The sequence below is a fragment of the Amblyomma maculatum genome, chromosome 1 (assembly GCF_055883805.1).
Source record: "Amblyomma maculatum isolate TAMU_Amacu chromosome 1, ASM5588380v1, whole genome shotgun sequence".
NCBI classification, from domain to species: domain Eukaryota; kingdom Metazoa; phylum Arthropoda; class Arachnida; order Ixodida; family Ixodidae; genus Amblyomma; species Amblyomma maculatum.
In genome coordinates this window covers 365,507,076-365,534,612 of record NC_139344.1, presented here as the reverse complement: position 1 = coordinate 365,534,612, position 27,537 = coordinate 365,507,076, and the positions used below count along the sequence as shown (strand labels likewise).

At 43.4% G+C, this 27,537-nt stretch overlaps 1 protein-coding gene across 1 annotated transcript in view; it reads right to left on the bottom strand.

The window, feature by feature from the left end:
* LOC146208021 (sodium-coupled monocarboxylate transporter 2-like) overlaps positions 1-27,537 on the bottom strand; it is a 185,827-nt gene that overhangs the window by 11,035 nt on the left and 147,255 nt on the right. Inside the window, exons 2-13 of the mRNA XM_084591704.1 lie at positions 26,459-26,838; positions 18,539-18,604; positions 14,267-14,318; positions 10,252-10,319; positions 8,857-9,014; positions 6,844-6,984; positions 5,293-5,422; positions 4,721-4,809; positions 3,212-3,321; positions 2,590-2,657; positions 1,717-1,803; positions 1,031-1,203 (exon numbers count right to left, since the gene is read on the bottom strand). Of these exons, the coding sequence (XP_084447830.1) occupies positions 1,031-1,203; positions 1,717-1,803; positions 2,590-2,657; positions 3,212-3,321; positions 4,721-4,809; positions 5,293-5,422; positions 6,844-6,984; positions 8,857-9,014; positions 10,252-10,319; positions 14,267-14,318; positions 18,539-18,604; positions 26,459-26,791 (1,475 nt within the window). The 5' untranslated portion in view covers positions 26,792-26,838. The remainder of the gene's footprint in view (positions 1-1,030; positions 1,204-1,716; positions 1,804-2,589; positions 2,658-3,211; positions 3,322-4,720; positions 4,810-5,292; positions 5,423-6,843; positions 6,985-8,856; positions 9,015-10,251; positions 10,320-14,266; positions 14,319-18,538; positions 18,605-26,458; positions 26,839-27,537) is intronic.

The following is a 27,537-nucleotide window of genomic DNA, read 5'->3' as shown; positions in this document are numbered from 1 at the left end:
TCGGGCTAGGCGCGCACGAATGCCCGTAAATACGCAGAGCCCTCAGGCGACCGCGGGAACTTCAAACCACGCGACTACTCACAGACGCTGTTCCGTTCTCACTCGAGTTCCCTCCCCGCCGGAACGAAGCCCCCCGACGCGCAGCCCGCCCTCTCTCTATTTTACGAGCCGTGTACGTTTTACTTTCACGCGGCAGACAGCCGAGATCATCGCCTCTCCCCGTGGGGGCATTGCCCGCTGTTAGCAATGTTTAGTCTGGCGGTTTCTTCCGAGAACTTCCGCTCTTTGCAGACATATGCGAAACTGGAGAGCGATGCATTCTTACCGTCCCGTTGCTCTGTCTCCGGAGAAACACGGCTGTTGTATATGGGCTTCGAGTGCGCACATCGGGGCCCGCCCGGCGGGGGAGAATCTCCCATTCCCGAGGCGGCGATATCACTACAGCATCCAAGTGACAACTGCTGTGTCATAACCTGTTCTTCCGCAACTTCATGTAGCTAGCCCACTTCCCTCCAATAACTTAATAGAGGTATGATTGCCTAGCATAACTGAGTTTGTTTAAAAACTTTCACTGCACAATAATTGTGTTCCTTATTAGATAATAACCTTTGTGAGATTTCTAATAGTGATGGTTAATGAAGCTATTTTTTGCATTAATACTTGCTGGAAGATACCTGATCAATAATGGCTGCCAAACATCCAGTCAAAACATTTGTCGATGATCCAGCATTGATTGTGCGTAGTAGTGTGTCGTATGTGTACGTGCTTGTGTACAGAATGCTCTGTGAATTAGTCACGAAATTCGAAGGTGATCACTTCAAGCTTTCGTACGGGAAACATATATACTCCGCGCGGATTGCTTTCACAAAAACACGTAAAACAATATGTGAGTATAGCGAGCCAAAACATTGCTCTATGTAATATGGCCAGCCTTATTACAACCAATGCGACTGTCACTCAATAACAAAATACATTTTCTAGTATGGCCACAACGAATGTGATAAAGCCATCTAGCCACAAGCTCTCGCACCTGTCATTTGATAAAAAGGATGTGACATTTCCGTTGCTTTGGGCATGCGTGCTGTTTGCCGGGCAGTAGTGGTCAGAGACGGGCATGAGTGGAGGTCTGGCGCCAGTGTACATCGCCTGCCACATGATAAGCAGCTGAAACCCAAGTAGCAGAAGCGTAGAAATTCCAGCTCCCTGAAAAGTTGGACAAAGCGCTCGCTTAGACCATACGCTCTGGGAAACTGTTTTACTAACCACATGCAACTTGTGCCAAGTTTCTCGTTTTGAATCACAAATACGTTGGCCTTGACAGTGTTTAATGTGGTCAACTAATACGCAAAGGGCAGAAACCCGCTACGGGGTGCCAAAAGCCACACGGTTGGAATATTTTTATTCCTGGCGTTTGTCACACATCCAAGGTCATCGCTTGTTCCAAAGATTATGTCAATAACAAAAATGTCTTTAAAACATTGTTTAGCAAGCTCACTATGCAACAAAAAGCGTAAAAAATTGCAATATAGCTGCTTGGTCAATAAATTTTGAACGTGAAGAGCACTCCAAAGCTTTGGGGAGCCAATAGTTACTTCATTTAAGGAATCTACACTGGCTCATCGTCCTCTGGCAACTTCCTGAGTAAGCACTTTCAATAATTGTTCGAAAATGAAAATAAAGAAGAGGAAGTCGTAAAACCTATTTTGGGCTACACACCTTTGAATGCACGAATGGGAACGCAATCGCCAATATCGTCAATCCAACGAATGGGCCTGTGGACGCGGAAAGCACCATCATTATGACCTGCAGCAACAAGGAAAGAACATACACCAATGCAATTTATTAGCTGGTTAGTTCATTCAGGCAGCGCTTTAAACGATGTTGCAGCCAGATTTCCAAGCTATTTATTTGTATGACTCGCTCTCACATACCTCCCAATGTAAATGTGCACTCTCCAATGTACCCTCTCCCACACACTTTAGAGAAAACACACGCTCTCAAATACCTTCTTGAGCGGAGTTACATCCGGCTCTGTAAAGAAAATTTATTTTCCGCTTCTGCGGACAGAAGGCTTAGCCCAGCCCTGCTGAACTTTAGGTGCAAAATAAGTTCCTGACTCCGAAAGCATCTGTGTAAACGTCCGAATTCGCCAATAAAGCACTCATGTGAGTTTACGGGCAACATTTATTATCGCTTGATTAATTATTTTAACTAGGGTTCTTGCACTTGCTCACAATGGTTTTGAGAAAAACGACGGCTGTAAGAAATTATCAATAAACAGGACGCTTATTTCCATCCATGCCCCACGTATAAAGCAATCAGCTTTCTTTCCCAGCACCAAAATAAGAGAAGTCATCAAAAAGTCTAGCAGATCAAGTTACAAGCTTGTAATGTACAGGAATGAAGTAAGATTCCTAACGTCTCGATCTCAATAAGCTATAAAATCTTAACTTGAAACAGCTTGCCGGTCGGTCTTAGGGCGTGAACTCAGTCATTTGTCACCCTGCTTTCTTGATGCGATCAGGCTATTTAACAGAAAATAACGAATTAAAAAAAGATACTAAGATAAGAATAAAATCAAGTGGTTACCCTTGTGATCGATCCCATGTAGACACAGACGCAGCTGTACAGTGTCATGATTGCGCCAAGGAGAAATGCTGCAGCAAAAAAAGAAAAAAAACACATTGATACCCGAGAAATCTAACAAATCGAAAAATATAGCCTTCAGAAGAGGGCTACAACTAATGCACTTCGTGTAGATGATATAAATGCATAAAAAATGTGGGTACCCTACCGAGATTTAGGAATAATGTATGATAATAAATCATTTACGGGAAATGGCAACCACGCATTGAAGCCCAACATACCGAAATAACAGACACATTGTGATATTCTTGGTCGTAGAAGACACCGTAACGGCTTTATTAGTATTATTAGTAGTAGTTTTTATTTACTCTTCACGTACATTTGAGAGAGGATACGATGTTTCTCCGGCGTGCATATATTGACTTTCATGTTAGCCGCGGGAGCCTTTGTCGTCAACAAAGGAGTCTTAAACGACCCCTAATGCCGTGATATCGTAGCTTTTTTGTTCCTGATCAAACTAAGTTAACATATTCTCAAAATAATAATAGCCAAACTTCAACAGCTTTTACAAAGAACCCTATTTGGGAAGATTATTAGCAGTGGTATAGCGCGAAGCAGTGCTTACCTATGCCACGCGTAATCCACTTCACATGAGACTGGACACCCTTGAAATGTGGCGACAGCACGTCCACGTAAAAGATAGCCGCCTGAGAGTTTATGATCGACGATATTGTGCTGTAGAAAAATATGAATTTATTGATCAATGCTTGCTAGATAACAGCATGGTGTTAAAGGCATACTGCCGCCAGCATCAGCTTGATCTGGCGGTTTGGCCACCCTGACATCCGTTACGGGAAAGCAAGAAAAGGCAGAAAACGCGAAGATGGACAACTCAGGTTCGTTTGGCCAAATACGAATTAGTTTCTCGAGCACTTCGGTTTTCACTATAGTTTCGCGGGGTGCATGCTTCTTGGCACACCATCGTATTCTACCACATTTCCTGAAAAACCAGCTCTCATAGATGTAACTTTTAACGAGCTACTGCTCGAGTTTGAAGGCTTCAGACATCATGCAATTGATTAATTTTACAGTGGCACTTCTACTGCAAACGCATTAAGACATGGAAGGCAAGGGTAAATATCTAAAACGAAAAAAGGGCTATGAACGCAAAATCTATTTTGAGTCTGTGACAAAAAATTGCCCACGATTACGTTACTTCCTAATGCGAAATTTGAGCGCTGCTCACCAGCTGTATCACCTTTTGGTAAATTTAGGCAAAGAGTTCGAGCAAGACACGTATGTACAATTACAGACAGTGTTTTTTTTTTTTTTTTCACACGTATTCCTTCAAGACACACTCCACTAACAGTTCTTGGCTGTCATGAAAGAAACTTTGTGGTGGGAGAAATGAAGAGAGCAATTGAGTTATTGGGAGGTAGCAGGAGGCAGCGCGTGGGCCCATAGGAACGCAATTGCTTGACGAACAGATAGCAGCGACTGACTGATGCCGCTGACGCCGCTAGCGAGTGAAGCGAGTGAGAGCGGGATGCACGCACCGTGATTCGCTGATAGCGAGCAGCGGCGTTTCGGCAACCGCAGAGCACCCTCGCCGCACGCATGAAGAGGGTGAGGGGAGCCCCTCCTCTTTCTGCATGACGGCGATGGTGTTTTCGCAGCACATCGTCTTGACTCTCTAGCGGCGTCAGGTCGCTTCTAGCGCTGCCTCCGGTAACCCCCCTCCCCCCCCCCCCTTCTTCGTGTTCTTCGGTTGCTGCGCGCGCTCCTACCCCCACCGTTCGCCGCTAAGTGTACCCCCCCCCCCCCTCTTCCTGCGAGGCTCCGGTTGCCGAAGCTTCGGCTCGAACTGGGGGGCTGAAAGAGGGGTGGAACTGGTTACGAGGCCGACGACGCCGACGCTGCCGCGAAACCCAGGAACGGGCGCCAAAGAGCTGCGCTCTAAAACGTATTCGGGAGTTGCTCTTACCAACAGCTAGTGTACGATGCAACAAACGAAAATAGATTAGGCTGTAAAACAAGTACACTACAAGAAAACGTAACTAAAAAATTGACTAAATACTCTTATGAGGGAGCCGGTTAATATCAAGCATTCAAGTGAAATGTGCACAGTTCTTACCTGGTAGCAGCGCTCACAACTGCGGCGAGGAAGAGACCAGTGAATCCTGGGAACTCTACCAGGTAGGCCTTTACATAATATGGAAGTATCTGCTCAAAAATAGACAAAAAGAACATGCGAATTTTTACTTTCACTGTAGCACAGACGTGGCATGTGCCCGTGGAGCGGAAGATCACAGTATTCTCTTGGGTAAATTTACCAGCGCTTTTATTTTTAAATACATCACGAGAAATACGAATCCACTCTAAAAGTATTTGAAAATGTTCAAAAAAGTTTCCTCACCATTTTTGTTTCTTTAGATATTTCGCAATAACAGGTAGTGAATGAAGAGGGTTAAGTAGCTGGCAGCTGGAGCCGCGAATAATTAACAGATGTGAAAATTGCATTGTTGCTGGCGGAGACCAAGTGCCATCGATAACAAATATGTCTCTCTATGTCGTATAATGTGGGTTCCATTAGCGACACACGTGTTTTTCGGACACAAAGCAAGTATCATTCCTTTATACATACTACAGCTATCAAAAAAAAAAACAAAAAAAAACACTTCACCAGAATTTAGAACGTATACTTGCCTGGTCGTGGCTTTTGATGAGACCTGTCAGCTTTGGGTCACAGCCCCAGAACCAGACTATCAATGCGACAGTGACGGCTAAGTTGATGGCGTAGACAGCGACAAGCATGAGCGATCCCATTAAAACGGTTCTGAAATAGAAGCGAAACAATGTAGAGCGACAATTTCAGTCATACTCGAAGATCGTTGTTCCGAAATAATCACTTCCTGTGGTTTTCAGCTTAAAAGTACTCAGTGAGCCGAACATTTTTCATCCATCTCACAGCTCTCACTTTTATCCCGGAAATAACACATTTTTTGCAATTTATTAAAAGGATGGAACGCTGCAAGGGAGCTTATTTGTAGCGGTCGCTGGACAGTATTCTGAATGTATGTGAATAACACAACCAATATCGTAACTCTCTTTATTCGGTTCATACCTGCTTAATGCTATGTTTTCAAGATCTCTCATCGAGAAACAATTGAAAAAAAAAAAAAAAGGGAAACCTATCTACACGCGCGAGAGAATTTCCCACTCAGGTATTTGAATGCTTGCTCTTGAATGCCTGACGCTACTCTGAGCAAACAGTACTTGTATTTTCAGTTTAAAAGATGAGTATTCCGGCTAGTAGAGTCAAATGTAAATGAGTTACTACAGACAGTTCCGCCTGGTAAATTGCACATGCTAGTGGAAACGCATAACAGATAACTAATGAGTGGTGCAGAAGGGCTAAATAACAAGGTTGAACTAAACTTTGCTTGAAGTATACAAGCAATTTCCTGAACAATGCGCCTTCTTTATGAAGTGATTAAATATTTTTAAAACTGTTACGCTAACTTGGTCCAGAAGGAATTGCAGAAATGATATTCCATAGACGAAATTTCCACCAAGTAGACATTTGTGCTCCTGATGACAAACTCATACTCACTACGTAACTTTCCGTAATGACAGTGTTGATTTCTGTGGGAGAACTACAGAACAATTTTAGCGAGATATTCCTGTTTGCATAATCCCTGTCCAAATCAAAGAGCACTGTCATCAGAACATGACATCATTTCTTCTGAGCGCCTTCTAAGAGGGCCGAGCCAGTTTAAAAATAGTCTGCAGAAAGTTATCTTCGCTATTAATAGTTTGTTCAATCTTTTCCCCGAATTTCGGGCCGTGTTACATGCGCTCGTGTCGAAGAAAACTCATATGGCTCCGAAATGCGGCGCCTACATTTTGCTGAAGTGGTTTGTTTTCCTCCCGAGAAGAAAGTATGAGGACACAATGCGAAAATTATTGCGGGGAAATGCCAATTGCCCGAAATATACCATAAATCTAAACTGCCATATACTGTAGCGGGAAGCTGGGATTCAACGTTTTAGGAGAAGGCAATATGATAAAGACAGGAGAAATGTAGTTTGGCATTGGAGATAGGTCATTGACGTTCGCAAGGAATTTCCTTGCTTGATTAGAAACATGTAACGTATCGGCTATCATCTTAAAGATCAAAATTGCACATTTGTGTACGAATGAAGGCGCGAAGCGAGAGGGAAGGTAAGCCGGGTGCACGTGACTTTGCAATCGTACCTTTGGGCACTCCCAAGAGTTCTGGAAGCCATGCACCTCTGAACGACGACTTGGTCGATACCCACTCGGTATATGGACGCCGTCGTCGACGCAAGTAGGGCGGACCAGACGTTTTCGTCATGCGTTATGTCAAACGCTACGCTGTACACGGAACAAAAGAAGGAAATGTGAATGCTTTAGGTTTTATGTGCTCGCACAAGATAAGCAACGACAACACGTGATTTAAGAAAAATCAAGCTTCTTGCTCGGGGAGGCCGCACTATAAAGATATAACCTTTATTAGTAAGGGGATAACAGACTCCATAGCGGCTGTCACAGTAATATCTGAAGCATTAAACCACTGCATAGTTTCCTTTTACATTACTCACACATGTCTATTTGTAGAAAGATTAGACCTCCGAACAGGTCTTAGCGATGCCCAATGCAGCATTAAGCCACAGCTTCTTGGAGGCGACACACATGAACCATGATTTAGGGGTTTTTTGTCTCTCTAAACGAGGCGCCAGAAATGTTCACCACCCGGGGTTCTTGAATGTACGCTGACATAATGCAGTGCACAGGCGCCTAGCTATTTGCCGCCAACAAAAATGGTCACCGTGGCACGAATCGAATCCCCTTTTTGGAATTAGCAGTCTATCCTAAGGTCATTTTAGAGGATCGTTTCAACAGGCCGATTTCTTGAGCTTCCCTTTAGAAATCTATTATTATTTCCTTCAAGTTTAAAATAAAAGCTCAACAGAGATCATTCTTACATCGAGACTATATGTACAGTAATCCCACATCGCCTCTGGCATCACTGCGCAACAATCTCAAAGGCATAGTTGCAATATTGATGACACTCCCGCGTTACTCTTGAAACCCAGATCTATGTACATATATAGAAAACTGATTGATTGATTGATTGATTTATAGGAAGGAAAAGGCGTGGTAACTGTCTCACTTGTTTTCTGTGGAGACCTCAACCGCGCTGTAAGGAAAGGGAAGAATATGGGAGTGAAAGTGGAAAGAGAGAAAGAGGAGCCGTAGTGGGGGGCTACAGAGCAATTTCGACCACCTGGGGATATTTAATGTGCGCTGACATCGCACAGCACATGGGCGCCTCTTCGTTTCGCCTCCATCGAAACGCAGCCGCTGAGGTCGGGTTCGAACCCGGGTACTCCGGCACAGTAGTCAGGCAGAAGGTTGTGGCATTTGCTTCCCATAGGTGGTGAGAGCGCTGGTTTTATAATGAAGCAAACATTTCGTCAGCGACCGTCATGGAAACTGAGAGATGGTTACGAAAAAAATGTCTTCGCAATAGTCGTCGTCTAGCTACAGACGTGGTGAGGTTGCGAATGGCATGCAAAACTGAAGCTTCTGTGGCGAAGGCCCCTGCATTCCGAGCTTCGAAAGGCCAAAAAGATTCCACTCATATTTGCATCGCCACCGCCACGCCTTTTACCCGTAGGCATATCTGGTGGACCTCCATGTGACGCCGCCAGCTTTCCTGATTTTCTTATCAAAATTATGAGGCAATCATTCGTCGAACAGGTAGCCTTTCAGGTGATACCACACGATTTCTCCTTGAACATAGCATGCGTCTGTTGGCCAAGGTTGAGGCTTGCTTTCGAGAGAGATTCCAACCGACGAATTATATATCCACTATGTACCTGCACATGCATGCCTACTCGGACAATCATATGAAAATTGTGAAGCAACTCGTCGTGATACAGCGTTCAAGGTTGGTATCACATGATTTCTTGTTGCATGTTTGCTTGGATTGCAGTCTATGTTACGGCAGGGATTCCAATCGAGAACCTGTGACCTTTGATGACACGCCTTTCCCCGACATACGTCTCGCAAGTGTGACGCAACCATTTCTTGTACAACGTTCTTGGTGGTGCCGGACGGCTCCTCGTTGCTCAAAGCATAGATCTACTAGTCAAGTACGAGTCTAGCTGACGCCAAGCATACCAACTCACGATAAGGCATTCAGGCTTTCGCTTCAAATAAACAATAAAAGTGAAGACTTACTTTGCTACGTAAGTGCTGACGTCGAGTTCTTGAAGCGCGTGCGAGGCCCCTCTCGAGCTGTTCGAGTCGATAATGATTTTCGCTATTACCGTCGTGGGGCCAAGCAGTATGAAGACCAGTTGCATGCAGTCAGTCCATACGACACCTCTCAGTCCACCCTAGTTGACATAGCAGAAAGCGACGATGAACCAGTAGGTTGTCACGGTCACATTGAAAAGGCAAAAACGTATGCGAATGAGCAGAATTCACACCTATATGCAAGAAAAAGTGTCTGTTATGACAATATTTTGACCATCAGCGCGCGCGCTACTGGATCGTATTTTTTATTTTGGTAATTGCAACTGACGGAAAGCAGCCAGTTTTGTTTTTCGTTAATGTTTCTTGCTTTACCTGAACATTTTAACATAATCGCTGACGGGAAGATGGCGCTTAAAATTGATGTGAACACTGCAGCTACACTGCGAAGGAAAGACAGTGTGCACAAATATTCCACAATTATTTTTTCTTCTACTAGTGTTGGGAGTACTTCAATCTTAACCTGTGACTTTTAAAAACTTGTAGAAAAGTATAGACCTCTATTTATATAAAAGAGATTATGGTTTAGGTTCCTGGCAAACCTGCTGAATTGTAGTGGTCTGCACCAGCGATTGAGGTTTTCAACTACCAAGGCGTGCCGTCGTAAAAAATATTAATAATAAGGTTGCTGTAGGCCATTCTGACGATGCTCCGCATAGATAAAGCGGTCATAAAACAATAAGCACCAAGCCTACAGGTGCTCTTTTCATCGGAAAACAGGTAAAATATCGATGGTACATGGTATAGAATCCATCGAGAGGGAAAAAAACAGGCGCTTCCGCCCTGACCTAACAAAACAGTGAAACAACTGTTTCGCTCATACAATTAGTTCATCACTCTCGAACAATGGGCTGACAAGTCACCTGCTCGTGGCAAAACAACATTTATAACATATATTAAAGCTTAATCCCATTCAACTGAATTCCGAATAAAAAGCCCGCCCAGGAGAGAGAACCAAATAAAGAACTTTGCATATTGCACCCTATCATCCTCCACTGGCATAATACGTTTACGCTATTGTTGACTTCTCTTCCACGCCCACGCATCCCGTCCTCCGGCAAAAGAGGCAACTCCCCTCAAAAGTGCGTACCTCAACAAAGACGGCGTAAGCATTGGCGTTTCAAGTCTTTTGCACCAGTAAGAGCGCCGTTATCTATATCCAGGCTACCAACTGCTTAGAGGGCTCTACAACGAAGAACAGTTGTTTATGGAATAGCAAGGTCCTACAGGAAATGGGAATAAGTTAACCCTTAAACGTCCCCCAATGACAACTTCTGAACGTAACTGGCCCTCGTAGCATACTCTTTTTGGAATACTCACCAGTGCCGTATAGAGTGTTCCACAAAATCCAATAATTATGTTGCACCAAAGAAGTGGTGCTCCGAATACTGAAAAAAACAAAAAAAAAACAAACACCAGTAGTCATTTCACAGTGGTATGAGGAAAGCCTCGTGTACTACAAAACAATTACTCCTGTTCTAGCTTTGCTGTTGGATTCAGAACGCCCAAGACATTTATTTAGCCCTATCTGCTGCGCTGCTTTCTGGTACTGGTCATGGCTTTTACTGGGGGCCTCCTGGGTGTTAATGACTGGCAGACGGCTGTGCGAGCTTTAGAAGTAACCTATGTGGACGTTCTGGCACTTGTAGTTTGGCAGTGCCACTTAGTATATATGCCGTACTCGACAGACAGAAAATTATGGTCCTATTAGTGATTAGCCATATTAACACGAGGGAATGAAACTTAAGCTGTATGGGGAGACGTTTTTCTGCCTTCAAGCAGTATAGTATCTCTAAAAACGGCTGAAAGCAGTGACAATATCTTTCAAGTAAAACACTGAAGCATGCAGCTATGGTGAGAACGGGAGTTCTATGAGATTTGAGATATTTAAAGAGGCTTGCAAGACCGATATTTAATTCTTCGTACTATGAGCGTAAGCACTAGTTGATTATAGCGACCCCTAATGCCATATTTCTTCTGCGCATATTGAAGAGAGAACTCGGGTAGTTCATCACTCTCAACTGTACTTTCCCTCTGACTGTTGGGAGGACTCGATTTAGTAACACTTGAGAGAAACTGCCCTTCCGGCTTGATCCGGAGGCGCACCGAAAGCTTTCGCGGGGAATTATAACACTACTTTCAAGCGACCATAATGCATCTTCTTTTCGACTTTTCTGCCTGAAATTCTAAAGCCTTATTTGGCATCTGTCGGTGGTGACATTTTCATCATGTCACGCAAACTGACAAGTGCAGTTGGGTTTTTACAGAAACGCACTCTGATGTCTAAGCACTAGAAAAGGTTTCATGCGTTATCTTAATTTTCTAATTCGGGCTATCAGATAGATGTTAAGAAGCAGAAACGCTGCGAACGTTCTAGTGGCGATAGATACTGTATTAGTATTGTTTTAAGCGCGCTTAGAAATATGGTATTTCTTTTCTTTCTAAAATGCTACCTTCAGGTGCGCTGCAGTTACCGCTGTCACACACGAAGTGTTCGAAGCATGAAACAATTAAAACTGAAGCATTTTTTTTTTAAGTGCAAGCCCGATCTGCAAGGAAATAGGCTTTAAAGAAGTTTTTTTTACTTCGACGCTGCCAATTCGTGACATCTGCCACCCTTGAATACGCCAACAGTAATACTCTCCTTCCAAAAACTGCAGGCCTTTTTCTCCTGAGTTCTAGTCCATAAGCAGTGCTTTTATACAAATGAAACGTTTTTGCTATGGTCCTGGGAAATCGGAGTAGCTTTTAGATACACTAGTATGCTGTGTCAAATATTTATCTATTACAATTAAATGACAGAATTATATATTGACAACCCTCAGGCAGTCTTAGTTACGAGCCCTGGAGGCTAAAAACTATTCTGAACAGCATGATTGCTAAAAGCAAGATGCTCTCACCTCTTGCCTAACCACCACACTCAAGCAAAGAAGTAAGATGAGACAATAATTTGCTCTAAATATATCACATAACATGTTTAATATTTGTTATGTGACATATCTGAAGTGGTGGGAGTATTTTCCAAGGAATGCAATGAACCCGCAGCACTTTTTTCATGGGCCCTTATGTATATATAATTTTTTAAAAATGTAATTTAAAATTTAATTTCAATGTATCTATACCATTTATATTGACTATACCAGAGCTACAGACTCCTGCTATTGTTCGCGTGTTGTCCGTTACTTGCGCGCCTAACAGCATTCACGGTGAAGAAGGAAATGATAAGTGGAGAAAGCTTCGAACCAACCACTTTTAAAAGAATTAGCAAAGAAAACATTAAGTTTCAAATGACACACAAATAACTTAACTGTTCGTGTATAAAAATGCGCACAGCAATTAAAGATATGGCAAGACAGTCTCGGACAGCCAGTGTATTCATTTAGCTGCACCGGCGTCGTAAGCTGGAAGGCGCAAGGTAAACGTCAAGTAGGTTATACAAAACTTCTGTGCTGGGATCCCCATAAACGCCAATAATAACATGTGAACCCAGCGGCAGCCATCACGCGAATGGCATGAAGCTTGCGGCTAATGCCAGCGCAGGCTCATCGCACGGGTTCATTTGCCCTAGCCCGCGTCAACTACTGGAGTTATCACAATTATGTTACCTCGTAGTCAGGTAGCTTTGGCGGGAACTCGGATTTTTTGCCTCATGCGGCTTATTTATGATACACTTTGGGGAAGTGGTGTGGCGTGTTCTATTAATTTTCTGAATCATTCTCGGGGTAGAAACGTTTTCCTGCGGTATCAAAGGCAGCTTTTATAGCGCTCATATTACATCTAGAAAATAGCTATGAAATTGGCGAACACATCGATCATGTGCGCTATTTTGCGATGCATGTAGGCTTACACTACGCTCTATGATTCGCTGACCGCATGCGAGTTTAAGCTGCAAGCAAGCTAGATTTGTTGTCTGCCTTACCGCTGATTTTAGGCATACTACTGCTATTTCGCATTCAATTTGCACTACAGCGGCGCAAAAAGAGTGCGTTTCATGAAACTGCGCCTTCCGAAGTTTTTTATTACACTCCCCAGGGCGCTCCTGAACTCGAAGGATCGCTCTGATTTCATTGCATAATTTATTAAACGTCCTATACAACTGTCTATTTTTCGTACCTGATTGCATGATTAGCGCCGATTGGATCCGCAGGTGGCGCGTGATTTAATGCAATGCCTCTGCTAGAATTTGAGACTAACTTCTTGGTTTCTTTTCTAGCCAAATAGTTTTTTGCTTGAGTCATTTCTTTTTGCTTGTAAATAATTTGTTGAACCCTTTTCGACAAACTCCTCCAGCAACCAAAGTAATTTGATAAATATGCAAGATAGCCATTGAATTCAACTGAAAATCGAACCCCAGCCTCCACCTTCTCCTTTTATTTCAGTGAATTAACTCAATTTGAGGCTATTCTATTAAAAGTTTAGTTTCCTTGCCCGACCGTATAAGATTTCAGTGTAAAATTTGTTGATCCATCGGTGCACACGGCCAAAATACTCCGGAAATATAAATGAATAAACCGTGAACACTCATAATTTTCTTTTCTACTTTACTTTTCTGATTTTTAACAGCAGCGCAGAAAGCCAGGTAATTGCTCGCATTTCAACCCCGAAAAAGCAAAAATTTTACGGTTTTGCAATCTATAGTACATAGAGTTAGAGAAATATAAGTAGTTTATCAGGCTTTTTTTTTTTCAGCCTTGGTTGCACAAAAAGAACAAAAAGACAAAGCCGTTCGCGAAACACAGTTTTTAACAATTTTGTTTCCCAAAGCTCTAATTGCATATCACTAGCCGCCAACATTTTATGGGGCTAAACTGACCGTAAGTATCACTTTAGATAACTTTTGCAGGAAACCTTTTTTGATCAGATACAAGAGCATGAAGATTTCCACAGAGATGCGATAAAGTTTAGTGCCACATACGCCACAGTTGATATGGAGCTAGCCTTTGGCACTACATCGCTTCTGCCCCTCTCAAGATGGCGGACGCTGTCTTCAGTTTTTCAGCGCCACTTCAACTCCATAACTTCTATAGATAACGTTCTTGATAAAAATGCAGCTTGTCAAAATGCGTTATCCTTCTTAACCAACAGTGATGTACTTAAAAGTGGTAAGAGATATTCGCGACGTGCAGTGTTCTGCGCTCCCGCGAATATTATTAATTTCGTATATGACGCTGTTGCCAACTAAGCATGTAAAATTTCACCATCTTATCTCTGATATCCAGTCCACTCGGCGTCTAAGTCAAAACTGATAAACGTGCTTAAAAACGAATACTTCTTAGGAAACATGAAAATATCAGCGACATTTGCAAGCTGAGCGATAGCGAGTGTTTACACTTACTTGTGACAATAGTCAGGCTAGCTGCGTAGATGGACAGCGCGCCTATGCTTTGCTGAAATTAAACAACACTTGCATTAGAAAGCACATTGCTAACCTCTACAATTCACCCACATGAATGCACACTGAGATGCCAATACTTTTTAACAAACGGCACAAATGTATTTCTTCCTGCATACTTGTTGCTGAGGGAAGTAAGCGATTTAAATGTTTTCCAGAAAAAAACATGAAAAACAGGACCATCACAAAATACATTTTCCATCAGATACCCAAATGCTAGCTTTACAAACTTCTCTTATTTCTCTCCCGAAACAAGACGTCAACGAGCACGTGAAACGTTCGAGGTCACTTAGGCATGGATAAGAGAACGAGAACGAGGATGCTTTGTAAAACGTCCTTTGCCGTCATTCTCCGCATGACAGTGTGTGTAAAACGTTTTTGATGTCCATCAACAACTGTCAGCTGACCCTGGGCTTTTGAAAGTTGATTGAATTGTAGAAGTCCTGACTGCCGGTGCATCAACAAAAGCCGACATTTGTAAAACACTGCTGTAGCTATGTTTCACGACATATAATCTGTACTCACATACATCGGCGGGATCATCAAATTGGAGACCGCAAGGCAAAAGCTAGGTGCTTTAGGTATAAATTTCGTCATTTCTTTACCACCTACCGCGCAGCAGACATTTATACAGGTGCGGCAAAGGTTATTCTGCTCTTTAATTTGATATGTTTTATGGAAATCAACATAAATAAAGTGCCTCTTTACGCCTGCAACGGACGCTGCGCGCATACATTACCGCACAGCAAATAAAAAAAAATTAGAGGGTCCCTTAGATGTGTCTCTTAAGAAAGGAATGGCGAAAGCCTACCTTTCCTATCCTATAATTTACCTCCCATCGTTAGCCTGTTGTCGGTATTCGTTGAAGTGCTACACATAAATATTAATGGCTTACAGGAGAGAAAAGGCACAGTATCTATCCCACTTTCTCCGACAAGAGTGACTTTGGCTGGTACACCATCGCTCCTGTCGCGTGGCGTTCCTTGGCGCGCATTCAGGTGTGGTGTTGCAGACAGCAGAGACACATCCCACCTCGGCCAATCAGGATGTTGCAAAAGGGAGACATACTTTGTCCATGACAGCATTGTTGTTGTTGTGGCTGTAGGAAGAAGGAAAAGAAAATGCACGGGCCTGCTCCTGGCCCTGTAGCTAAGCCACCTCCGCTGCCTCGTGCAGACAGAAGAGAGAATAAAGAAAAGGAAGAGGGGGAGAAAGACGCGCGCCGCAACAACGGCTGTAGTCCACCACCCAAACGGTGGCGGTTGAAATGACTGCCTACAACAGATAAAAATTTGGTGGCAGACTAGCCCCCGCCGCAAGCGGCGGTGGCCGACCTGTCCCTGCCCCACTACGAGAGTCTCCACTTCCGGGTGAGGGTGGCAGTTCCTGGCCCTACGGGGCTGGGACGGTAGGTCAATGCCGCTTGCGGCGGGGGCTAGCCAGTCACCAATTTTTATCTGCTGTAGGCCGTCATTGCACCCGCCTCTGCTTTGGTGATGGACGATGGCTATTCTTGCGGCGCCCGTCTTTCTCTCCCTCTTCTTTTTCATTTCTTCTCTATTGTCTCTTCTGTCCGCACGAGGCAGCGGAGGTGGCTCATCTACAAAGTCAGTAGCAGGCCCGCGCATTTTCTTTTCCTTCTTCCTACAGCCACTACAGTGTGAGCCATTAAATGTTTTCGCCTTAAAACATTTTGATGCCCAAAACCAGTGGGTATTATCAAAATGACAATGAAGGAGACAAATGGCACTTCCAAGAAGCAGTTGTTTTGGTGATATTAAACACGATGCAAAGCCTCCAATATGTCTTCCTTACTATTGTCTCTACCCATTCCTGTTATCTAATTGGTTTCCCTCAGGTCATTGGTAAATGCGGGTTTGAGAAAGCGGTTCTCTTCATATGCAAGGACAAAATATATTCGGCAAAGACAATAAAGAGCATCGCAATCGCACCACAGTCTCAAGCAATCAAAACATCCGCAATATGACTGCTGCTGTAAAGCGGGTAGAAGAGTGCGTCTTTCTATGCGTATAAGTGCCTTCCTGCCTCCTGCATGTACACGCATGTGAATTCTGCACATTAAACTAGCACAGAATGGAGATAGTACTATGCTCATGTGCTTTTCATCAGAATATTTGCGTTATGCTTAGAAATGGATATCCCAACGATGGGATGCCGGCAATATTGATATATTGCCGGCATCCCAAAACTCATAACTGTGCAACATTATTCATCAAAGAGAAAGTGCGTCGTTTAGCAGCCGCTAGACAAGAGGACTTACCAGTCTACTTTTCTTAGCCTCTGAGTTTCTAATGATGGTTTTCTTTTCATATTTCCTATTCTTACATTTTTGTCAGAGTGGTAGACAATTCTTCCATCCCGTATTTTTTTTTCCATTCCCTTCCTGTTAGCTAACAGGGGTGTTCTAAGGTGTACCAGTCAGCTCAGATTCTGACATTTCTCAAAAAGGCGCCGGTGCATACTTTTGCGGTGCGAGTGTTTTTCGATCAGTTGTCAGAGTATTGCTCACCACCACAGCGTGAATCAAACAAGTGTCGAACAAACGAAAACTAGAGCGAAGGGACCGAGCACGCCATCGTTAGTCTGCTTGAGTGACACCTCCTCCCCCCTCCCCCCCCCCCCCGCCCTCCGCAGAAAAAAAGCAAATCTGAATAAATGCTCACACTCCGAAAAAAAAAACAGTTAGGAAAACCCTCAAGCTTCGTCTTAGGGTAGGTACGTCACGCCTTTAACACGCGATTTAATTCTAGGTGTACTTTCACATTTTTTATTGAGGTTGTTTTTGGGGAGAGGGAGGCGAAGTATCTGCCTCACTTCTCATTGGACGCATACACTCATCTACTAGCGTCCATAATGACTAGAAGATGGATGTTAAATCGCAAGCGAGATAATATGACCCCAGCGTGAAGGCTGCGCGAAGAACTGTTGTTCCCAATTTGATATAAGAGCACGCTTCCTGCGACACTGCCTTTCTCAATTTCGGTTACGGCCACGCCATTTCGAACGAATGAGCTGTATACCCTCAGCGCAAAAATGCTTGCGTGTGGGGGACAGAGCTCGGAACCTAGGGGCTCGGTAACCTATAGGGGCATCCGCCCTTTACAGTGGTTACGCCTCGCCACCGGTGTATCTATATCCGTTGTGCATGCCGCCATTGCACGCGCGACCGCTTCACTGGCGGACGACGGATGTTGCGACGCGCGTCTCTTTCTTCCTTCTCTCAACTCCTCTGTCCGCACGAGGCCTCGAAGGTGGCTGACCTAGAGACTGCTGGCAGGCCCGAGCATTATATTTTCTTACTTTCTTCAGTCGCAACAACAATACTTGCATTGGAGGGTTCGTTGTAAACAGATTGAGAACACCACGTGCCTCAAGAATCGGTACGAAAGTGCCCTTGCTTGATGACAGATGTCCTTGTCATGCCTAAGGACGCTTCAAAAATGACAGCACGCTGGGTACTTCAAGCCTGCTGTCATAGTAGACATTTATTTCAATTATTACTCTCGAATCTATAGCACGTTGTTTGGCCACATGTTTCACACGGAAACAAAAGAGACAACATGATATAGCATGCTCTTCCCTTGCGCCGCTGTCATCAGCGCACAGCGAGAACACAACTATTGCGGTTTCATCTTTTCGGATTCGCGGCAAGGTTCTGTGTGCTCAGGGTGGAACCAGTTTCCAAATTTATAGTGACCCGTACACAGAGCCTTCCTAACCAGATGCCGTTTTCTCATATTTTCTATTTTCGATACCAGGCGCAACTTGTTAACATTTGCTCCTTAAACATTTGCTTGTTTGCCTAAAACGTTGACCTAATAATAATTCAGTTTTGCCTTAAATGTTAAACACCGATATTCAAATCAATCACAAAGACCATACAGTACACATGACCTTTGAGAACATTTACTTTCGGATTTCTTTGTTCTCTCTGGTCAAAACCGTGGGCGCGTACGGCTCCCAAAAATGTAGAACGTTATTATCATGTTTTATGACCGCTGGCTGATTTCTTATCAGTGCTTAATTAAAGCAACATTTCTGGCGATAATGTCCATCTTTGCACGCATATCATTTCTATCAACGTATTCAGAGATAAATAGGTATCGTGAATTCAGTTATTAAACACCAAATGAACTATTATGCTTTGCGTGTAGAAAATATTGATTTAAAAAAGTTGTGTAAAATTTGTCTTACCGTCAAGAACAAGTAGCATCCACAAGCAGTCAGTGAAATTGCGGAGTTGAACCTCATGCGGAGATACTGGAACAAAAACAAAAACGATGCTAGTGTTAGCTGCAAATGTTTCAAGCCAAGTAACAAAAAGGTCAAAATGACCTTTTTCACATTTTGCCATCGTAAAGCATAAATCTTCACATGAGCTTCCTCTTTAGTCCTGAAGTACAAACACCAAATGATAAAACCTCGTACAGCTTGGGTGAGAAATTACACGTTTCTGAACTTTTATAAGTAAATCAATACGGAATTACATATTCACAAAAACTTATCCTGTACTGCGGAAAGCGCTGACCTGACTTCGGTGTTTATAGAGTGATAACTAACATTTGGAGCGTCGCACTATGGCGGATGTTTTGTGATTTACGAATGCTAAGATACCTGTCCTCAACTGTTTACGCAAATCCACCAGAGGGAATTCATTGAAGGCAGTAGTTACTTGTTAGCATCATCCTAGGCCGACAAGGCCGACACTTTAAAGCTGCTAAGGAATACGCTCCAGCAATAAAAAGAATTTTGTAAATGAAGAAGCATTCATGCTGAGGACGAACCCGGGATTCCCTCCTATTCGCAGCTGCTGCTTTATCATTAAGGCGAGGATGGTTAGCACATGGTCGGCTTTGACCAAAATGATCGACAATTAGAAGTGAGATCCCCTGCAGTTTATTACTAATACTTTTCACAAGTCCAGTTTTCTCCTCAAAGCGTCAACGGTCTGAGCTGTTTCGGTTTGCAAAATTCCATGAAGAAAAGCGAATAACCTTGAACATGATTGGGCCGTAAAAGCAGGCGAGGAAAAAATTATCACTTTAGTATACAGTCCGAAAATTTATTCCGCACCGGAAGGTATGAGCATTCCAGGAAAACATGGCAACTATTATCTAACCAGCGTTGGGCGCAAAAAAATGGAGGCCGCGTTCAACCACACGAACTTGCTCCACGTTGAGAAGAGCTCTAAACCCTATACCAACCGACTCGCGCAGATCACTATAAAATCCACAAAACTTGCTAAGCTTCTCAGCTGCACCGTAAGATGCTCACTGCTTATCATGTTTGCCGACCATGACAATTTTACCCACATTCATGGTACTATTATAAACGCCGCGCATATTCGCACAGTGCGCTCAGTAGTTCCCACCGAAAAATTTTAGTTGCGAACGATTTGACGGATAAACTTCCTTTGCGCATTTAGGTGTTGCTAATGCATCTTAATTTACAACCAGCAGCACTCAAACGCGTTTCGAGCAGCCACAAAAGGAACAGCTTTGTAATGTGTTATATTTTCCCGTGTTTGCTTTTTCAAAATGTCATATCGCGCTTGATATTGACAGCCTGGCCGCTGCAGACATGGCGCCAAGTTTGATTGGCGGTAGTAGGCCACGGTGATGCTAGGGTTTGACAGCGCTAGCTACAGCCTACACGAGTCTGACGGAACGACGTGCTTTTTGTTTTTAAAAAGAGAAAAGAAAACAATGTTCGCAATACAGCCAGCTGTTGCTCGGTCTTGCATTGTTCGCCAGCTGTTAGATACTAGATTCAATTTTTTTTCTTGCAGCTTATTGTATTCACTTTATAATTCCGTCACAACGCTCGATCTAACACATGTGTTATTGGTTTATTTTTATTCGTTAATAAAAATGTAGCACTTCAGGAAGCGTACAAAAAAGGTCGTTTCACTGCGCTCATCTCTTTGCTAATAGTACAAGTAGCCAACATTATTTTACCTTTTGCTGCATAAAAGGTCGCAAGTGACTTCCGCAAAACCAGCTCGACTATCAGCAATGCTGCACGCCGGCTTTTTTGTGTTCATTTATTCAATGTTCCTTAATATGGCGGGCGCTAAAAACGCATCGGTGTTCTGAAACTCGAGTAAGGGCTTGAAGGTCCCTTTCAGTGTGTGTGGCCACTTCGTCAATGGTTTTTTTCGTCCCCAGAGTTAGCGGACTAAATACGACCCGCATATAAAAACAACCAGACCCATTCTGTGAACAATCAGTGGTAAATGTATTGCATCTTGTTACATTATGTGTTACACATTTCTTTCTGAAATGCACTTTGCAAAACATTTTACTCTACGAACATATCGATGCTATCGAATTCTAAATGTGATGCAGGAAATGTTCATGATCTACCAATAAATTCTTCAAGGTATTTAAAAAACCACCCTCGTATCAGAGTATGAAGACAAAGCACTTTGACGCCATACGCGGCCCCACTGAGTACGTCGTCAACAAATGAGCTTCTAGAATATGCGGCATAAGGATTGGCAAAGGTCGGCCTTAACACAGCTGGAAAAAAGTGAACAAATTTTACCTTTTTCTCTCTTTGATGGCCTTGTTCAGTAACTTTTTCGGCAAGACTAAGCTCTGTCGACATCTGTCATCTATTAGGGTTCTGAAAACAGTACTCGCGCACCCTTTTTTTTTTTTATCCGAAGGCTTGCCATGTGGCATAGAATGAGGCGGTCTTTTAACTTAAATAAAATTATGCAGTATAATCTCTTCAAGGAACCGGAGCAAGCTTAGGCTGTTAATATTGTACATTAGCCACAAGTGTAAATGTTCCTCCTTTGTAGCCGACAGTCCAACTTCTTGTAATCATCTTATTCTTGACGGCTGCACTACTGGGCATGTTTATAAAGGGTGGCGAATATCTACCTCGGCAACTGGCCTTGAACCCTTAGGGCATGTTCTTTGCACTGCATCTTTCTCAGGGCCCCACCGACACGTCACCGACGGGGTAAGGGCCGCCCTAGCCCTCATCCTTGTAAGGGACGCCCCCTCCACTCTCGTTAGGCTATGAGCGAGGGGGTAAGTGCACCTTGTTGCTGCATTACGATCGGACATCATTGGGCGTAATATCACATTGTGTGGCAAAGTCAGCGCTTTGTGTAGTCTTTCCATACCGTTCGTTCCTGCTCATCTTTCGCTTAGACCTAATATATTTTCTGGCATTTGTTTCGGCACCAGTCACGCAGGTCACGCAAGATTCAGGCAATAAAACAGGCAAAGCTTCATTTTTACACCAAAGGCGTTAAAACTTTCAGACACAAAGACCTTCTGGAACTTGCATCGTTTTGATATCTACGGCTTCTTTCACTAGATGCACGCATCCTCCGTCCTACCACCAACCCCGCCCTAAGGTGTGAATAAAGCAGATGCGGAAAAGCATGGCGGTATGGTACTGGCGTGGCACTTCTAATATGGGTAAGGACGTCAGTTATTGTATCATGCTGAGCAGAGCAGAAGCACTACGTATCCTTTTTCTTAGCTCAACTGGGACAAAAACAAATTTTTGATGACTGATGAAAACCTTGTTGGAAATGTAAAGCCAGTTTATCGTATATTTTAATTCCGACCTATCCCACCATCTCACTTTTGTCCCTATTAGACTCTGACGTGAATTACAACCATACAGTTAGCTGGTTCACACTGGCTACGATCTGTCCATGCCATCTCACATCCGTGCCTATTGGCTTATTACGTGAATAAAACCATACAATTAGCTGGTTCACAAGGGCTGCAGGTATTTCAAGAATTGGCTGATGCGTGACTTCGCAAACAGTTTTTACCACATGTTTAGGTGCCTTTCTTGGAAAAACGAAGGCCAAAGAACAGAAATTCAGTGCCTTTAAATTGTGTACCGTATTTTCATACGGGTTTGTTTCTTCATCAATTGTGAACATTCCATTATAAGTATGAAGAATGTTGCATCGTTCCAACATGGCTAAGATGCCCATCATTGATTTTAGACAACGGTAATTCGCGTACAGTACAGACAGCGAAAATGTACCAAGGCATATCTGGAATATATATTGGCCTTTAGGATTAGTGAGGACAGAGCTCAAAGACGCACGTTTCCAGGTATGCCAGTAGCACGTAGCATTAAAGAAAAAGTAGTCAAATTGGCTGTGTTGAAAAAGAACGGCAGACTTAGCAAGTTAGTAACAATTGTTGATTGTTCAACAACGCCAACGAACAGGTCAGATTAGAGAAGGGACACACATAATGGCAATCTGTGTGCCTCCTTTCCACTTTGTCTTATTCGTCTAACCCCGCCGGGGTGGCGCAGTGGTTACGGCACTCGACTACTGTTCCCAAGGACGCGGGATCGAATCCCGGCCTCGGCGGCCGCTTTTCGATGGAGGCCAAAAGCAAGGCGCCCGTGTGCTGTGCGATGTCAGCGCACGTTAAAGATCCCCAGGTGGTCAAAATTTCCGGAGTCCTCTACTACGGCGTCTCTCATAGCCTGAGTTGCTTTGGGACGTTAAACCCCACAAACCAAACCAAACCAAACCATATTCGTCTACGTTTCTTAACTGCTCCAAACTGGATGTGTTGCTACCGATAACAATTTATTTAGTTTCATGAAATAGGCCGCCAGTAAAAAATTAATTGCAAATAGGAGTTAGTGCCAAAGAAGCTATTTTAGTTGAGGTAATGCGAGTGTAAAGATGCCCCTGTAACGGTGATAGTGCCCGTATAGAGGAGTCTCCACTAAGGTTTTGAATATCGCCGTAGTCTTCTCTGAAGTAAGAGTCGTGACACTGTCAGCGCACTAGATCTTAAAGTCAAATGTTTTGTTCGGATGAATGTTTCAATTCGCTATTTTATACAGGCTATCTAGTATTCACAAATGAATTCACCTTTTAGGATGCTTTATAAACAGTTGCATGCAAAACGAACTGAACGTACTTAACATAGTATGTATACTGCACATAACACTCTTTTACATGGTTTCGACGAATTCAATGTGTTTAATAACGCGAATGTGCTTTAGAATATTCAAAAGTCGGCATTTCAACATTTCAATAATAATCAGTGCGAAAACACCGCCCGGCCATTCGGATCTGCAGAAATTTGGCACCAGCATTGATATACATTTTGCTTTGAATTAGCCGACTTGGTTGTTTCTTTTACAAAGATATTGATACAGAAAATAACTGCCTGCTTTCTTCGCACGCTATTGTATTTTAGTGCTATATTTGTAACCATTTCAATCCTTGAATTGAATGTTAGAACAGGAGTCTACAAAGGCAGCCGTTGATGCTTTCACGTGCAAAAAAAAATTGCTACCTTGAGGCCTGAATGTGCCACTTCACTTTCTTCAGTCGTTCCAGAAATCGAACATGACGTATTACTGGGGACAAAGACGTGAGAACTAGCGAAATGTGAAAACAGCAAAAACTGTGCTCATTGTTTAATCAAAATTCATACTTGCGTTAAATCTCGCAAAGAAACAAGCGGAGAGTAACTATGTCACCACAGGGTATGGTGCGAAACACATAGTGTAGAGTTTACTTCGTCTGTTTTCTCTTTGTGCAGTCGTTTGTCCCAGGGCATCTGAATGCCATTTACCAGTTTATTAATTTTTAATTATTACTCTGGCTCTTTCGCTTGGGCAGAACTTTGTACTTCGGGTATTGAAGTGCCTTGTCGACTACAAATACTTTGCTTCCATGAGCAGGTCTAGTCAGTTCTCCGATTCCTCATATTCACTTTGCTCTGCTTGTTCCCACGCACAGTACCTATCCTCCAGAACTCTCATTCTGTTGACTTTGTCACAACATTACCGTGTTAGTTTTAATGCACTGCATGATGCAGGTTGCAAACTGGAACGATTGGCCTATCTCGCACAACGTGAACAACGATGTTCAATTAGAAATTTACACGAAAAATACAAAGTCCACAGCAGGTGCCTAGATCAATTATTTCTTATTAAGATTTCCAACGTATTTATTCCCACATAGACCGGCAGATTCTTTTTCATTCTTGTTGAGTAGCTATCTGAAGCAATTAATTTAGCTGTCATGACCTCGTGTGTCAATAACCTAAAAAAAAATAGCAAATCCTTCAGGACTTGCAGTACTGCTTCCTGGAATGTACGTCAGCAGGCTGCATTGCTCATCACACAAAAAGTGAACACAGGCAACAAGTAAATATGTATGAGGGCGGTCGGCGTTCTAATCTGCCAGAAATTATAGCTTGTATGTGTTTATAGTACTTCCAATCCACGCAGAGCATACCGGATTATAACCATTTGCACCGTCTGCTTATTTATCGTTCTGACAGAGTAATAAATGATTATCGTCATTTTGCGTAAATACGAGAACGTAGTGCTAAAATATTCGCTGTTTTTCTAAATCAGTCATGCAAAGCAATGTATACTCGGACGCGTCGGCAAAACGTTCGAGCGGCCGGTTTCGCCAGCATGTTGTTGCCAGCTGGTGCTTAACACTTTTATAGCGCTGTACGAAGCCTGTTCTTCTCCCTAGCAAGCACTATTTTCAGGATGAACTCTGTGACTAGCAGAGTATTTATTTGCAGGATATATTTAAAGAAAGAACGTTTGACAATACTGTTCGAAATAAGGCGCAAAGGAGAAGGACATCACAACGAGAAAACAAAGCGAAAGGTCTGCGTGTGTTAACATAATATGTTATCGGTTTTGCCTGTGTGTTCCAGCCTGCTTGAAGGGGCGTCGACAGATCATGTGACAGTCACCTATGATTTCTTATTGGAGCATTCGACCAAGACAAACGGGCGCAGCTTCTAGATATTGGTTAGGTGGATAGGTATAATTTTAAAGCTTCTCTCTATTTACGTTGTACGAACGTTTCTCAATATTTTATTAGGATTGAAGGTTGTGTTTATTTAGTGCAGGAAAATGATTGTATTTATTCACGCGGAATAATCTTTCATACGTGTTTGGTCTCAAAAGGCACTGAATAATATAACTTGCACAATTTGTCGGCAGTAGGCACTCAACTGAACACTAATTAAACACAGTCTACGCACAGCTGGGCTTGTTGAAAGCAAAGTAATATTACCATTTAAAAAAAAAAAAGACGAAGGTAAATGATGTAGCTGTCAAATCGAAAGCAAGCTCAAGTTCTCTTCGAACAGTTTTGCTGTGACTTTTATCAGTAGGTTCAGGTACTGAGTGAGCGAGAGGGCACGCATTAGGTGGTGTGGGTGCTGAAAGCATCGATAGGACTATAGTGCTGAACCCTTGCACCAAACAGTAGTCACTCTTTGCAATGCTTGTGCCTGACACATGTACGTTCATCGAAAACCCCGTCAGCTGACAAACACACTAATCGGATGTAGACAGCGAAAAATATTGCGTTATCATACGACATTCGGCGAAGGATAGAGTCCTAAGCTAGAATTCTTGAAATCGCGCATCTGTTACTTAGCACCGTGTCAACCTCGGTAGTTAACACATTTGTCCTCTCTGTTAACGAATCCCACATACTCCGCATAAATAATAAACAAACGTTCTTACGATACATCTCACGTAGTCAGTTCATGCTGATGCTGATAACCATAAGAGGTCTTTCTTGTAGCCCACAAGACAACCAAGTTGATCACTTCGTTTAACGAAATATCTTGAAATCTTTTCACACAAAATGGAAGTCGCACCGCAGTATGCTCTCTCACTAACTCAACATTGCACCCTAATAAGAAACGAAGTAGGCTGCTCAACCTTATAAACATTGATGTTCTACTTTTACGCAAAACATTAGAAGAAACGTTTTGGCGCCTTTCTTTCATTATATCATTATTTATAGGACTAAACACTGCAGGAAACCCACAGATACTACAGAAAAGCAGGTCACATAAATTAATTTAATGCACAGGTTTTCAGGCAATAAATTTGAGGCAATAAATTTCAGGCAATAAACCAAAAAATTTGAGAAAGCACTACGCCGAATCGTCTTGCGAAGAAATGAAATCGTAAGAGTCGTTTCGTTGCTGCATATTCTGATTCTCGCGCGGCCTGCACGAACACCGTAGCGCGAACGCCCCTTTGAATGTCAAGTTTCGACGGCAAAACTTTCGTGATAACGTTTTCTTTTTCAAATGACGGGTGCCTTACCTCAAACACTGACGTTATCCGTAGATTGTAGAACACCGGGAGGAACAGGAAGGCGACGAGGGGTGCCACAGCGATGGTGTTGAGGCCATTCCAGATGAGGTGGAACCCGTACGCGTAGAAGTGTCCCGTGAAGCCCACCAAACCGGTGGAAGAGATCAGACTGGCCACAACTGACGCTGCCAGTGGAAATGCGCGCAGAGCTCTGCTTCCGAGGAACACCTCCGCCGAGGTGTCGGCCGAGCGAGCCTTCCGACGTAGAGAGAAGTAGAGGCCCAGACCAAAGTTTAAAGCCATCAAGGCGCCGAACACTGCGTACTCCGCGACCCGAGCCATGTTGGCTGCTCTCCTTGCTATACGCTCCGCGGAGAGCTTGGCACCTCCTGTGAAGAAACCGCAAACGAGCACCACACTCCCGTGAGGATTACTTGAACTGGATACACGCCAGGTGTCCGAGCGGCAGCGCCTTCTCCGTGTCTTTCTAATCCTCTCGATGAGGAAACATCGCCGGTCTTCTGGACGTACGAGGTACCTCACGTACACGACACACTCTATCGCGGCCGGGCGAGCTTAGAGTGTGTCCAAGTTCCACGGTCGTCGCGCTTCTTGGACTGAGCACGTCTTTGCCCCGACAGGTTTCAAAATGTTGCTGCGCGTGATGCAGTCTGGGATAGACAAGGACGAGCGTAAGCTTTCCGACATCCGCGAACACGATCGGTGAGTAAGGGCTGGATAGTGAGAGGAGGGGCAGGGAGGTTCACCTGACGGTGATAATCGGCTTAGCCTCGGCGTATTGCTGACTTTAATTACCGCTCGCGCATGTCATAGCTTGAGCTTTCCTTCTCCCACTTTACTCTCTTTCTCAAAGCTGTATTCGACTTTCGCTCGACACGTGCGTGTTCCCTCTGGTGTACGAACATAAAGTGTACTGTGACGCGAAAGCACGAAAAAAAGAAAGTTCAAACTAAAAAAAGATTCCTCGTATGAGTGAATTTAGCAGCTGTCATTTTGTGTGAAGCCGAGATACAATGGTCTATACGTGTTCAATCTGATCTTAATTTTACAGAGCCAAATCGCTCACA